This window comes from Schistocerca americana, chromosome X (genome assembly GCF_021461395.2).
Source record: "Schistocerca americana isolate TAMUIC-IGC-003095 chromosome X, iqSchAmer2.1, whole genome shotgun sequence".
Taxonomy (NCBI): Eukaryota; Metazoa; Arthropoda; class Insecta; order Orthoptera; family Acrididae; genus Schistocerca; species Schistocerca americana.
The window spans coordinates 655,620,940-655,637,416 of NC_060130.1; the positions used below are offsets into that span (position 1 = coordinate 655,620,940).

At 44.1% G+C, this 16,477-nt stretch overlaps 1 protein-coding gene across 1 annotated transcript in view; it reads left to right on the forward strand.

Annotated features, from left to right (window-relative positions):
* The window catches only part of LOC124556230 (relaxin receptor 1-like), a 370,951-nt gene that overhangs the window by 114,088 nt on the left and 240,386 nt on the right, over positions 1-16,477 (forward strand). The window contains exon 3 of the mRNA XM_047130220.1: positions 2,003-2,074. Coding sequence (XP_046986176.1) covers positions 2,003-2,074 — 72 coding nt within the window. The remainder of the gene's footprint in view (positions 1-2,002; positions 2,075-16,477) is intronic.

Sequence of the window (16,477 nt, forward strand, 5' to 3'; positions counted from 1 at the left end):
TGTTGTAGGCTGTGTTACTGATGCAGCGTACTGTAAGCAGCAGAATGGCCCGGTATTCATGTCGGGAACAAGCTGAGATGCTGTTTGTGTATGGTCAAGCAGATGGAAACGGCCGAGAGGCAGCACGACTATACCGAAACGTTATCCTCACATACACTAACCACATCACACAACATTTAAAGCCCTTTTTGGGCGTCTTTGTGACGATGGGTTCTTTCAGAACGTTCTGGGAGGCGGCGGACTATGCGTACACGAGATTTGGAGGACCAGGATATACAGAATGTTGAGACATATCAACATTATCTTACTCGGACGTTGGATAGGACGCGGAGGCCGTGTAACATCGCCTGCTAGATCACCGGACTTAAACCACCTGGATTTTTATCTCTGGGGTCATCTGAAAAGCACTGTGTATGCTGAACCAGTTCCTAATGCGCATACGCTTCAACAGCGTGTTCACGACGCCTATGAGGCTGTTCAGACACATGCCGGAACGTGCGAAAGAGTGCGGCAATCTATGATGCGGAGCGTGAACGCGTACGTTGCATCCCATGGAGGCCACTTTGAACATCAGTTGGGACGTGGATGCGATGCAGCTCTATACTGTTTTCCGGGACGATCTGCTGTCGTTGCACGCACACCGTCCATTTCCGGACACACGTTCCTAGGACTTTTTTTCTCCGCTTTATGTCGGGAATTCGTCATTTGTCGGTTATATTAACATGCACCCTGTATAAAGCGTATCGGACGATGCGGGAAACAGTGCAATCGTTATCGTAATGCGTAAACGGAGCGATTTATTTGTCATCTAGAAAGGTATGATCATTGGATTTCGGGCCAAGGGTGGAAGCATTTCCGAAACTGGTAAGTTTGTAAACTATTCTCGTGCAGTCGTGGTTAAACATGCCGTTCATGGCAAAATAGCGCTATCCAAAAACGGCGCCGAAGCAACTTTGGTGCACCGCAGGCCGTAGATGACAGGGGTGAAGGAAGATGCGGATACGTGTATGGACGAGTACACGTGCAATTCTTGACCAGCTGACTGGCCGTATGAACCAAGCGGCTACGAACAGTGTCTCCTCAACGACCGTTCAGCGAACGTTTCTGTGTATGGGCTCCGCAGCAGGCGCCTGGTTCTATGCACCCACGCTGACTGCTGTTCTGCAGCAACGAAGGCTGAAATTTGAAAGCCTATACCGCTAATGTGGGTCCACTGAGTGGCGACAGGTGGCCTTTTCAGATGAATCACGTTTTATGCTCCATCGGATAGATGGCCATTGACGTGTATGGTGTGAAACGTCTGAAAACTGACATCCTGCAACAATTTTCAGAAGCGTCCAAGCTGGAGGATGGCCTAGGGATGTTTCCTTTGCATTCCCTGGGTGATCTCGTCATTCTGGACGGCACAGTGGATCAACACAAATACGCGTCTATCACATCCACCCCCCACATGCAGTTCATTTTTCCTCGGCACGATGGCATTTACCAGCAGGACAATGCAACGTCTTCCACAGTTCACAGAGTACGTGCGTGGTTCGAAGATCACCAGGATGAGTTTACCCTACTCGCCTGGACAACAGCCTCCCCGACAATCGAGAGTCTGTGGGACCACCTCGATCGAGCTATTCGCGTCGTGGACCCGCAACCGAGAAACCTAGCTCAGGTGACCACGGTATTGAAGTCGACATGACTACACATCCCTGTCGGTACCTTTCAGGACCCCACTGACTCTTCCTGCACGTCTCGCAGCAGTCCGCGCTGTAAAAGGTGGTTAATCCGGCTTATGACAGTTGGTCACACTAATGTGACTGGGCAGCGTAGCAATACACGACCTGGCGAGTGAACGAGTAGAACAATCAAGTCTCATTTGTATTATTCGTACTTATTTGCATTTAATTTTTATGCGTAGGAAAAACTACATTACTATTCATATCATAATGGCGCAAGGCATCGTAAGACGCAGATGTATTTGTGTTAACAGATGGCTCTCGTTTGTTTTCAGAGATATATCAGAGAACCAGCTCACGACGCTACAGAACAGAGTGTTCTTACCACTCGCGACCCTCAGCAGATTGTAAGTATTGCGCACGAAACTCCAAACATTTTTTAAATTAAATTGTATCTTACAATTATTCCTTAGTTCTCGCTTGTTACATTGTTAAAAAAGGCCTTCTGGGCTGTAACAATTAACCTTTCGCTGCTTGACAGGCCTCATGAAAGACTAGTGACCGTAGGACAATGAAACTTTGTGAAAACATTTGTCAGATATGCAGAAGAGAAATAACATAGAAATCATTAAAAGAAACACATTCTAATTTCCACATGATAGGGTAACATTTGTTAATTCTGTGCTACATTTACGTTCTAGCTTACAAACGTTGCTCAGTGTGATGATGATGCACATCCACGACAACCTAGAAACGCACTAAAGATACCATTTCACAAAAGTTCTCAGCGCTTTTCGAACAGTGGACCATGGAATGTCCAGCTGTCGTTACACAGCTGGTACACTATTTGAAGATCACTGATTTCATCCACCAGTCTCAGCCATGGAAGTAGTAACTTCTTCAACAATTTCTGGTGAAAATGATCATCGGCCTCTCTCAGGAGCAATTCCCAAATGGCCACTTAATCCAAACTTCCCAATCATATTCTTCAACCCCTGTGCGGAAAGAGAAACTCTCCGTATTACTTTAATGCGTCGATGCTCGCGAAGAGCAACTGCACTATTTCTGCTGTTTTGATAAAAAAGCTTTACGAGTAATGCGCTGCTCATCTAGTCCAGACATATGTTGACTGTCTGCAACTGTGATGACCAGTGATGTTTGCCGGCCGAAGTGGCCGTGCGGTTAAAGGCACTGCAGTCTGGAACCACAAGACCGCTACGGTCGCAGGTTCGAATCCTACCTCGGGCATGGATGTTTGTGATGTCCTTAGGTTAGTTATGTTTAACTAGTTCTAAGTTCCAGGGGACTTATGACCTCAGCAGTTGAGTCCCATAGTGCTCAGTGCCATTTGAACCATTTTTGAACCAGTGGTGTTTGTGGTTCCATCCTACGTCACCGTACCAGTACCAGCGTCTAACTGCAAGTCATGACGTTAGCATTACTAACAACGCAAATCCTGCGGTGCGCAGTCTGAACATCATTCCTATAAAGTTGGGAACCCGTATGGTAAGTAGTTTTCCGCCTACACTGATTAAGGTAGCGAAAGTTTAATTATAACTACCTTGTACTTTGTAGGGTGAAGCATAAGCTGTTTTGAACATTTGTGAGACGTTAAAGCTGTGTACTGGGTCGGAACTCGGAATTTCTACTTGTGTGATGAGATACCAGTGACGTGGTGAAGCTTCTAGGCTTGCACAGAGAGCACAATTGGCTGCGCACTGCATAAGAAAGGCAAGGATCCAGTTTCGATTCGCGGTCCTGCTCCGGCTCACAGATTTAACACGAGATAAGTGATCAACAACGCTTGACCCAGAAATAATACAAATATTCCAGGGGAGCATATTTTTGAAATTAGGGAATTTCTGGTTTCTTGTATAACGATTAGTAGAGAAAGGTAGGATAACGTGTCAAGGGCGGAAAAGTGTCTGTTGCAATTTTTTGCCCTCAACAGCGCTGCTGACTACCCGGATGTGGTCAGGTTAGTTCTACCATGTAAGACGAGACATTTATATTATTCTTGTTACCTCAGTTAAACGTATTACTTTCTTACAATATCAGTGTTCAAACAAGGTCTTTTGGCTTGCAAATTCAGTTCCTTTTTGTTTCTTTCGGTGTGACAGTTTCATCTGTGAATCAAAAATGGCGACATGGCATCCATTCGGGAAAGGTGGCCACACTACTCGTCGGGAAATGCGGCCTAGGTGACCATTTTTCCCAACAGTTCATTTTTAATCTACTTTCTCCGATAAGAGATATTTACGTCAATATACCACCCTTAATAGTACAGACTGATTTCTAAATAATTTTATATACAAAGCTATCATCCATTATTTTGTCCATTTGTGATGGCTTTCAGTTAATTATTTATTGTTGTTGTGGTCTTCAGTTCTGAAACTGGTTTGATGCAGCTCTACATGCCACCCTATCCTATGCAAGCTTCCTCATCTCCCAGTACTTACTGCAACCTACATCCTTCTGAATCTGCTTAGTGTATTCATCTCTTGGTCACCCTCTGCGATTTTTACCATCCACGCTGCCCTCCAATGCTACATTTGTGATCCCTTGATGCCTCAGAACATGTCCTACCAACCAGTCCCTTCTTCTTGCCAAGTTGTGCCACAAACTCCTCTTCTCCCCAATTCTATTCAATACCTCTTCCTTAGTTATGTGATCTACCCATCTAATCTTCAGCATTCTTCTGTAGCACCACATTTCGAAAGCTTCTATTCTCTTCTTGTCCAAACTATTTATTGTCCATGTTTCACTTCTATACATGGTTACACTCCATACAAATACTTTCAGAGACGACTTCCTGACGCTTCAATCTATACCCGATGTTAACAAATTTCTCTTCTTCAGAAACGCTTTCCTTGCCATTGCCAATCTACATTTTATATCTTCTCTACTTCGACCATCATCAGTTATTTTGCTCCCCAAATAGCAAAACTCCTTTACTACTTCAAGTTTCTCATTTCCTAATCTAATTCCCTGACTATCACCCGACTTAATTCGACTACATTCCATTATCCTCGTTTCACTTTTGTTGATGTTCATCTTATATCCTCCTTTCAAGACACTGTCCATTCCGTTCAACTGCTCTTCCAAGTCCTTTGCTGCCTCTGACAGAATTACAATGCCATCGGCGAACCTCAAAGTTTTTATTTCTTCTCCATGGATTTTAATACCTATTCTGAATTTATCTTTTGTTTCCTTTACTGTTTGTTCAACATACTGATTGAATAACATCGGGGACAGGCTACAACCCTGTCTCACTCCCTTCCCAACCACTGCTTCTTTTTCGTGCCCCTTGACTCTTATAACTGCCATCTGGTTTCTATACAAATTTTAAATAGCCTTTCGCTCCCTGTATTTTACCCCTGCCACGTTCAGAAACTGCTATTGAAACCGTCTATGGACTGTTATAACTGACCTAATACAAAAAACCGATCCAAAACAGTCTTCTGCAGTCGTCTGGTATTGTTTCAGGTTCTATGGAACGAAGATGTTTAGAAAATACACTCCTGGAAATTGAAATAAGAACACCGTGAATTCATTGTCCAAGGAAGGGGAAACTTTGTTGACACATTGGGGTCAGATACATCACATGATCACACTGACAGAACCACAGGCACATAGACACAGGCAACAGAGCATGCACAATGTCGGCACTAGTACAGTGTATATCCACCTTTCGCAGCAATGCAGGCTGCTATTCTCCCATGGAGACGATCGTAGAGATGCTGGATGTAGTCCTGTGGAACGGCTTGCCATGCCATTTCCACCTGGCGCCTCAGTTGGGCCAGCGTTCGTGCTGGACGTGCAGACCGCGTGAGACGACGCTTCATCCAGTCCCAAACATGCTCAATGGGGGACAGATCCGGAGATCTTGCTGGCCAGGGTAGTTGACTTACACCTTCTAGAGCACGTTGGGTGGCACGGGATACATGCGGACGTGCATTGTCCTGTTGAAACAGCAAGTTCCCTTGCCGGTCTAGGAATGGTAGAACGATGGGTTCGATGACGGTTTGGATGTACCGTGCACTATTCAGTGTCCCCTCGACGATCACCAGTGGTGTACGGCCAGTGTAGGAGATCGCTCCCCACACCATGATGCCGGGTGTTGGCCCTGTGTGCCTCGGTCGTATGCAGTCCTGATTGTGGCGCTCACCTGCACGGCGCCAAACACGCATACGACCATCATTGGCACCAAGGCAGAAGCGACTCTCATCGCTGAAGACGACACGTCTCCATTCGTCCCTCCATTCACCCCTGGCGCGACACCACTGGAGGCGGGCTGCACGATGTTGGGGCGTGAGCGGAAGACGGCCTAACGGTGTGCGGGACCGTAGCCCAGCTTCATGGAGACGGTTGCGAATGGTCCTCGCCGATACCCCAGGAGCAACAGTGTCCCTAATTTGCTGGGAAGTGGCAGTGCGGTCCCCTACGGCACTGCGTAGGATCCTACGGTCTTGGCGTGCATCCGTGCGTCGCTGCGGTCCGGTCCCAGATCGACGGGCACGTGCACCTTCTGCCGACCACTGGCGACAACATCGATGTACTGTGGAGACCTCACGCCCCACGTGTTGAGCAATTCGGCGGTACGTCCACCCGGCCTCCCGCATGCCCACTATACGCCCTCGCTCAAAGTCCGTCAACTGCACATACGGTTCACGTCCACGCTGTCGCGGCATGCTACCAGTGTTAAAGACTGCGATGGAGCTCCGTATGCCACGGCAAACTGGCTGACACTGACGGCGGCGGTGCACAAATGCTGCGCAGCTAGCGCCATTCGACGGCCAACACCGCGGTTCCTGGTGTGTCCGCTGTGCCGTGCGTGCGATCATTCTTGTACAGCCCTCTCGCAGTGTCCGGAGCAAGTATGGTGGGTCTGACACACCGGTGTCAATGTGTTCTTTTTTCCATTTCCAGGAGTGTATGTCTGGAAATGAGAGCAACAAACAAGGGATCCTATTGCTACGGAAATTCCTCTTAAGGTGGTAAAGAATGATAAGATGCATTCTCATGTTACGCAATAAGCTGGAATGAAGAATTCTAGGAAAAAACAGGGATGCAGTAGGTGGTAAAATGATTGTGGCCATCTTATGGAGCACATTCAGTAACGAACAAGAACGAGAAAACCTTGATTATGTTTGTTGAATAACTTTACTAACATCATTAAAACACTGTAAGGTAAACATTTTCATCTTGCACGTCATATTTGTAACGTGGATGAAACTGTTGTTAGTTCAGTCCACGAACAGCAAATTGTTTTCACTAAAACGAAGGCCTGGCCTGTGATGTTACTTCACCATTTTCGGAGTATGTAGGTCCACACTGTATACATTACGCTGCTATCTTGGGAATAATGGCCACTATGTAAGGCTTCACAAAAATGCATATACACTATCTAATCAAAAGAAACCGGACACCTATTAGTGGACATTAATATGGAGTGTGTCCTTCGTTCGCCTCTACGTCGGCCTGCTCTCTGCTGGGGACACTGAGAGTGAGATGCGTGAACGTCTATAGAGGAATGGCTGCCCATTCTTCCTCAAGAGCCGAATCCTGAGATGATAGTGATGTTGGACATTGGAATCTGGAGCGAACTCGAAGTTCTAAATCCCACAGGTGCTCCACTGGGTTCAAGTCTGGCATCTGGGCAAGATACTCCAGCAAAGGAATGTTGTTGGCCACAAACTACTACCTCGCAGATACTGTTTCATGACAGAGTGTGTTGTCAAACTGGTACAAACAACCATCGTCCCAAACTAGTCCTCTACTGTACGCCATACACAATGCTGTAAGATGTGTTCATATTCTTCCGCATTTAGCGAATTCTTGAATGCAATAACGATCTCACAACCTAACAACGAAAAGCATCGCCATACCGTAACACCACCTCCTCCGTATTTCATTGTTGGCACTATACGTGATGGCAGCTAACGTTCTCCAGGCATTCGCCGATCCCAAACTTTTCCTTCGTATTGCCACAGATTATAATTTGAGTCATTACTCCAAATCACTCATTTCCAGTCGTACAGTGTCCAGGGTCTTTGCGCTTTACACTATATCATGCATCGATATGCACTGACTACAGAAATGTGTGGCTTATGAGGAGCTGTTTGACCATTGTACCTCCTTTTTCTAACTCCCTAAGCACAGTAATTGTGCTATATTGACTGTTGGTAGTACTATGGAGTTCACAAGGGATTTCTTTCTCTGATTTCACATGATTTTGTACAACTACCCACCGCAATGCTCTACGGCCCCTTTCTATCCATAAGGTCTGCCGGATCATGGTTTAGCTGCGGTTGTTCCTTCGCTTTTTCACTTCATAGCTACATCACTAATAGTCTACTTGGGGACTTTAGAAGGGTTGGGAAGTTCCTGATGGATTTGTTATGGAGGTAACTTTCAATGACTAGTCCACGTTCGAGTCAATGAACTCTCGTGACCGACCCTTCTTTTCTGTTGCTCCTTCTTTACTGACAACACAATACCCCCCCTTTCCTTTTATGCTAGCGGATCTGGCTCTCGTGACATCTCGTGGTCATTTCCGCTTACAATGCGTTGTCTGGGTACTTTTCACTGGGTGGTGCAGGTGTTACTCGCCATATATATTTTTTTAACACTTGGTTCAAGACTCATGAAAGAAGATTGTATACATGGAAGAACCCTGGAGATACTAGAAGGTATCAGATAGATTATATAATGGTAATACAGAGATTTAGGAACCAAGTTTTAAATTGTAAGACATTTCCGGGGGCAGATGTGGACTCTGACCACAATCTATTGGTTGTGAACTGTAGATTAAAACTGAAGAAACTGCCAAAAGGTGGGAATTTAAGGGGATGGGACCTGGATAAACTGACTAAACCAGAGGCTGTACAGAGTTTCAGTAAGAGCATAAGGGAACAATTGACAGGAATGGGAGAAAGAAACACAGTAGAAGAAGAATGGGTAGCTTTGAGGGATGAAGTATTGAAGGCAGCAGAGGATCAAGTAGGTAAAAAGACGAGGGCTAGTAGAAATCCTTGGGTAACAGAAGAAATATTAAATTTAGTTGATGAAAGGAGAAAATATAAAAATGCAGTTAATGAAGCAGGCAAAAAGGAATACAAACGTCTCAAAAATGAGATCGACAGGAAATACGAAGTGGCTAAGCAGGGATGGCTAGAGGACAAATGTAAGGATGAAGAGGCTTATATCACTAGACGTAAGATCGACACTGCCTACAGGAAATTTAAAGAGATCTGTGGAGAAAAGAGGATCGCTTGTATGAATATCAAGAGCTCGGATGGAAACCCAGTTCTAAGCAAAGAAGGGAAAGCAGAAAGTTGGAAGGAGTATATAGAGGGTCTCTAAAAGGGCGATGTACTTGAGGACAATATTATGGAAATGGAAGAGAATGTAGATGAAGATGAAATGGGAGATACGATACTGCGTGAAGAGTTTTACAGAACACTGAAAGACCTGAGTCGAAACAAGGCCCCGGGAGAAGACAACATTCCATTAGAACTACTGACGGCCTTGGGAGAGCGAGTCCTGACAAAACTCTACCATCTGGTGAGCAAGATGTATGAGACAGGCGAAATACCCTCAGACTTCAACAATAATATAGTAATTTCAATCCCAAAGAAAGCAGGTGTTGACAGATGTGAAAATTACCGAACTATCAGTTTAATAAGCCACAGCTGCTAAATACTAACGCGAATTCTTTACATAAGAGTGGAAAAACTGGTAGAAACCGACCTCGGGGAAGATCAGTTTGGATTCCGTAGTAATATTGGAACACGTGAGGCAATACTGACCCCGCGACTTACCTTAGAAGAAAGATTAAGGAAAGGCAAACCTGTGTTTCTAGCATTTGTAGACTTAGTGAAAGCCTTTGACAATGTTAACTGGAATACTCTCTTTCAAATTCTAAAGGTGGCAGGGGTAAAACAAAAGGAGCGAAAGGCTATTTACAATTTGTACAGAAACCAGATGGCAGTTATTTTATTCAATCTGTATATTGAGCAAGCAGTAAAGGAAACAAAAGAAAAATTCGGAGTAGGTATTAAAATCCATGGAGAAGTAATAAAAACTTTGAGGTTCGCCGATGACATTGTAATTCTGTCAGAGACAGCAAAGGACTTGGAAGAGCAGTTGAACGGAATGGACAGTGTCTTGAAAGGAGGATATAAGATGAACATCAACAAAAGTGAAGCGAGGATAATACAATGTAGTCGAATTAAGTCGGGTGATGCTGAGGGAATTAGATTAGGAAATGAGACACTTAAAGTAGTAAAGGAGTTTTGCTATTTGGGGAGCAAAATAACTGATGATGGTCGAAGTAGAGAGGATATAAAATGTAGACCGGCAATGACACGGAAAGCGTTTCTGAAGAAGAGAAATTTGTTAACATCGAGTATAGATTTAAGTGTCAGGAAGTCGTTTCTGAAAGTATTTGTATGGAGTGTAGCCATATATGGAAGTGAAACATGGACGACAAATAGTTTGGACAAGAAGAGAATAGAAGCTTTCGAAATGTGGTGCTACAGAAGAATGCTGAAGATTAGATGGGTAGATCACATAACTAATGAGGAGGTATTGAATAGAACTGGGGAGAAGAGGAGTTTGTGTCACAACTTGACTAGTGGAAGGGATCAGTTGGTAGGACATGTCCTGAGGCATCAATGGATTACCAATTTAGTTTTGCAGGGCAGCGTGGAGCGTAAAAATCGTAGAGGGAGATCAAGAGATGAATACACTAAGCAGATTCAGAAGACTGAAGACCACAACAGCAACAACAACATATTTTTAATTGTAAATATTTAGTCTGATGGTATGTAGATTCAGTATATGTAAGCAGAAGGGTTCTACCAGTAACTATGATTTGGTGAACATCCAATCGCCTTTAGTGTGACCATTTTACCTCACCTCACATTTATATTGGAAAACACCCTTTCTTACTATAGCACATCTCTAGTGTTGAGGCAGATAAATGTCTATCACCTCTCGTCGTTTCCCATCCGTTCATTACTATTGACAAGTGAAATGCTTTTTAAGGGAACTTCACGACTATAAATTACGTACATAAAGTGTGGTGATTAAAGGGGTCACAGTAATTGGGGTTCCAATTTCAGTACTCTGTACCGCATGTAGGTTTTCACTAGGAAACCAGGAAACGTCAATATTTTACTGAGATATTGCCCTCTTTTTTTACAACTGAAATGTCAAATATTTGATGTAAGTAACCAACGCAGTAAAATACTAAAAATATATATAGAAGGGTCTATTTTTATAGAGTGACGCTGCTTCGTGAAACTTGGGTCTAACACACCCGAGAAGCAAGCGTCCTTCCTTTACTCAGCAGCTACTGAGTTGCTGTGTTACTCAATACAAAGTAATAAGATCAGCCTTATTTATAACTTCGTTGCTGTATTTGTATATAACCAGCTCGCTTGAGCTACTACATTCCATTTTATACGGTTATTAATATCAATGATTATTGTTATTATTATTATTATTATTGTAAGTTATCATTTTTGTTATTTTAAAAAGTGTTTAATGCGCAGACCCGAAACTCAAAACCACATTACTGTACTTAATAATTACCGAGATCTATAAGAATAGAAAATAGTTTAGGGAAAAGACAAAAAAATAGTAATGAGACTGGCGGATGTAAGAGAGTTAAAGATGAGGGAGTATCCTGTTCCAAATTGGTTATAATTTTTAAAAAGAAGCTTGCATAATAATGACAAATTAAGAAATGAATGCAATAACTCTAGATATAATTAGTGTTCATGATCCTATTGTATTATTAGCTGCACACGATGAAGAACAATTTACCAATGGTAGTTCATGAGTCTGTATCCTAAGTGCTACAGCAGCCCTGGCACTAGATGTCGGACGCTGAATAGTCGGCTTCCTCCTCTTGCCGATTCCCTTACAAGTCTGCACGTTTTTTAGCACGTAAAGAGCTATCCAGTGGATATGTCTGTGGTTCTCTCTGGTCTCTTGTGCATCAAAACCTGTTTGTGCGGTAATTTCTCTTCGTGTGTTAGCAGCACTCATTGAATAAACTATGGTCTTGGAATGTGCGCAAGTCGGAGCCGCGGGTTCCTTAAAAAGCCCAAGCTTCATGTCTTCCGATACATACTGAGAAAATCCCGCTCTTCGAGCCAAGTGCTGACATTAGTGAGCCAGAGGAAAGGTTCCGCCTACACGGATGTCTCTAAAGCGTTGAATGAAGCATTTCTAGAAACTGGCACGAGAAACTTTTCGGAACGTTACTTGAAGACGAGTGACTGTAGAGCAGCCATTGACTTGATGCACAACGATGCCTTTTCTGCGTCCTAGTCATGATTACCCCAGTACAAACTCAATCGCGAAAAAATTGACAGTTAAGTTTAACGATATTCTATTAAAAATTCATATGTTACAAGAAGTCAAACTACATGATTCCTGAATGAAATTTTCACTCTGCAGCGGAGTGTGCGATGATATGAAACTTCCTGGCAGATTAAAACTGTGTGCTGGACCGAGACTGGAACTCGGGACCTTTGCGTTTCGCGGGCCAAGTGCCCTACCATCTTTTTTTTCCCTTTTTTTGCCGATCTCATTTTCTCGTAATTGTTCGTTGCATTTGTTCGGGGCGGACGTCCTATGACACCTGTTCAAGTACATCGTTGATCCGTTCACGCAGTTTTTTCTATTACAGTGGGCAGCTAACCATCTGACCGAACAGTCTGAGCTACCGTGCCGGCGATTTAGCTACCCATGCACGACTCACGACCCGTCCTTACAGCTTTAATTCCACCAGTACCCCGTCTCCAAGGAGGTACCTTCCAAGGAAGTCAGAAGACGAGGTACTGGCGGAATTAAAGCTATGAGGAGATATCGTGAGTCATGCTTGGGTAGCTCAGATGGTAGAATACTTGCCCGCGAAAAGCAAAGGTCCCGAGTTAGGGTCTCGGTCCGGCACACTGTTTTAATCTGCCAGGAAGTTTTACATGATTTCTTTTATTAACTCGAATTACATATGCGTACAAATAAGGTGACAACCAAAGCGTATGGTATTTATCATAGTAGTCGTGATCATACTGGATAATTACGAACTGTTCCTTTAGCATTTCACTTTCAACAGTGAATTAACCTACTTTTCTGTTCGTTATTGTAAATGGACAGTACAGCAGAATTTCGTGTTAGAGGTGTCAGGTAAAACACGAAAGTTAAATGTGATGTGAGGTCTATCCATTAACCATGATATTAGATCTTTGACTTTTCACATTCTCATTGAGATTATTGTCACAGCGCATGGCTTCCTTGATATGGTTAAACGATATACTATGAACAAGTGACAATAAATACAATCAAATGTTACTTTGCAGTTGCACAATACGAATTGGTACACAACTTTTTGCGATGTGTTTCTTGACAACTTAGTTACATAACCGTCTTTGCGATATTTATAGAGGTGGGGTACCTTTTGTAAAAACAAAACCTATTTGGATGATACACCGCACACCAAATTAGAGTCTAACAAATTTCTACTAATGACAATCTACTATACAGAAGAGGTGCAAGGCGACGGCACATTTTAGACTGATATCCATTCCCCAGCGGGATCCAAATCCCCGCCCTTCGACTTACGAGAAAGGATGAAGAAATTTTAGAGCTTAGCATCTCATCGACAAGGTCATGTGAGATGCAACACAAGGCTCGGACTAGACAATGATGGGGGAGAAAACGGACCTTGTCTGTACAAAGGTACAACCGTGGCATTCGCCTTAAGCTACTTAGACGACCTACGGAAAAGATGAATCTGGATTCTAGGACGGGGATTGGAACCAAGATCCTAAAGAATGAGAGATTAGTGCCTCAGTCCCCGTGCTATCTGTTTAAAAGGAACCAATCGGGCGATTGCGTTAATCCTTCCAGAGAAAGCACTGAAAGCTAAATCTGGATGACTTGACGGGGATTTCAACAGCAGTTACGTCGAATGCGAGTCTACTCTTGTCAAAATAACATAGCCTCCAAGTCCACCCAGATTTCATTGGATTTATTAATATGAGACAATATCAATCAATCAATTTATATAAGGATGTGTAATGTGAATTGAAAACGACTCTTTCCACATCATCACGATTAATCATACAAACAATCCAAGGAACGTGAAACTGACTAACATACTGAGGACTTGGTACAAACAAGACAAACGCTGGACATACATTTGGGGCTGTGTACCCTTAATCACTGTGGCTGTGATCTGCAGTACATTGACTGAAATCATCAATAAAGCTGAAATAGTTCAAAGTACTAACAGGTCTCAAACCGAAATTGATTGAAAAGGCCAAAAAAATGAACACAAACATTTTTATTCTGTATGTGGCAGTATATACACTGAAGAACCAAAGAAACTGGTACACCTGCCTAATATCGTGTAGGGCCCCCACGAGCACGCAGAAGTGCCGCAACACGACGTGGCATGGAATCGATTAATGTCTGAAGTAGTGCTAGAGGGAACTGACACCATGAATCCTGCTGGGCTGTCCATAAATCCGTAAGAGTACGAAGGGGTGGAGGTCTCTTCTGAACAGCACGTTGGGAGGCATCCCAGATATGCTCAATAATGTTCATGTCTGAGGAGTTTGGTGGCCAGTGGTAGTGTTTAAACTCAGAATAGGATTCCTGGAACCACTCTGTAGCAATTCTGGACGTGTGGAGAGTCGCATTCTCCTGCTGAAACTACCCAAGTCCGTCGGAATGCACAATGGACATGAATGGACGCAAGTGATCAGATAGGATGCTTACGTACGTGTCACCTGTCGGAGCCGTATCAAGATGTATCAGGGATCCCATATCATTCCAATCACACACATCCTACACCATTACAGAGCCTCCACCAGCTTCAACAGTCCCCTGCTGACAGCAGAGTCCATGGACTCGTTAGGTTGTCTCCACACCCGTACACGTCCATCCGCGCAATACAATTTGAAACGACACTCGACCGAGCAGGAAACATGTAGTCAGTCATCAATAGTCCAACGTCGGTGTTAACGGCCCCAGGCGAGGCGTAAAACTTTGTTTCGTACAGTTAAGAAGGGTACACGAGTGGGCCTTCGGCTCCGAAAGCCGATATCGATGATGTTTCTATGAATGGTTCGCACGCTGACACTTGTTAATGGCCCAGCACTGAAATCTGCAACAATTTGCGGAAGAGTTGCATTTGTCACATTCAACGATTCTCTTCAGTCGTCGTGGTTCCCGTTCTCGCAGGATTTTCTCCGGTCGCAGTGATGTCGGAGATTTGATGTTTTACCGGATTCCTGATATTCACGGCGCACAGTCCCTACTTCATCATTACCTCGGAGATACTGTGTCCCATCGCTCGTGTGCCGACTTTAACACGCTCAAGCTCACTTAATCCTTGATAACCTGCCATTGTAGCAGCAGTAACCAATCTAAAAACTGCGCCAGACAATTGTTGTCTTATATAGTCATTGCCGACCGCAGCGCCGTATTCTGCCTGTTTACATATCCCTGTATTTGAATACGCATGCCTATACCAGTTCCTTTGGCGCATCAGTGTGCATCCATATGTCTTACTACATTCAACGTTTAATGAACTGCGATGCAGTGTTATTTTCTGGAATAGCTGTATAGCACAAGTCTATTTACTCGTATCAAAATACCCATAACATATTACTGTATAAATGTTTCCACTTACTGTAATAAAAACTTTTGTGGAAATGACATAATGCAACACGATCAGCTAACGTTTACTTTATACTTTATCATACGCCTTGTTTCAGTCAAAACACTATCATAAAAAAACACAATATGGAAAATATAATACTTTTGAATAACGTTCAGTCGCGCAGAGGTACTTATACATTCGTGTTTTAGATTCATGGGGGCAGTCAAATGAAAACCGAACACACGCCACGACGGATCCATGTAATGGTCCCATTCAAAAGTCATCGTCACCCCCGCTAAGACATTCATCCCACTGGAAAGCGAGACGATTAATTCCTGTTTGGTCGAACACGGTCTGCCGCTGACGGATCCAAAACCGCACCCACTCTGGCACTCTGCAACCCACGTCCGCTCATGTCTTTCTTCAGGTCACAAAACGTATGAAAATCACACGGTGAAAGATCCAGGCTGTAGGGAGGATGTAGCAGTGTTTCCCAACCAAATCGTTAAACCGCAGCCTTCGTTCGATTGTGGTTCCCCGCCCAAGGATCTTGTTTCCATGTGATCGCCGGAGTCCGTGCAGCGTACGGGCGAGGAATGTAGGCCAAGCCTGCTACACATCTGTCTGAATGGTAGTCGAATCATAGGCGCTGGCCGTTCGATACTACGACAGATGGACGACCACAATAGGCCAACAGCCGCCTGCAACTGTGATGCGGCACAATGTCTTTCCCCTACCACAGCAGTGACAGTATCGGAAAGAAACAACCGGGGGCCCCATGCCGCGCAGAGTGAGTGTTATGGCATGTGTTAGGTTTTCATTTGACTGCCCCTTACATATATATAACGCTTGCTGTTAGCAAGAAACTTATTTATTTAGGAAAAATTATAGGAAGCAATAACGCTGCAGGTTACTGTACAGGTCTGATGTGAGTCAGGAAGTGATGACAGTATCACGACACCCCGACGATGACTGGCTTCTCGGAGACCGTGCGGCATGCAGCAGCCTAAGTACTGCCGGAGCGAAGGTGTATGGAACTCACTATTTTCAGGCACATGACTTGCGGACAGAAATAGTCCCGCGCTGGTTGCACCTCCTGCCATCGATTGGAACGCCACTTGTTGGA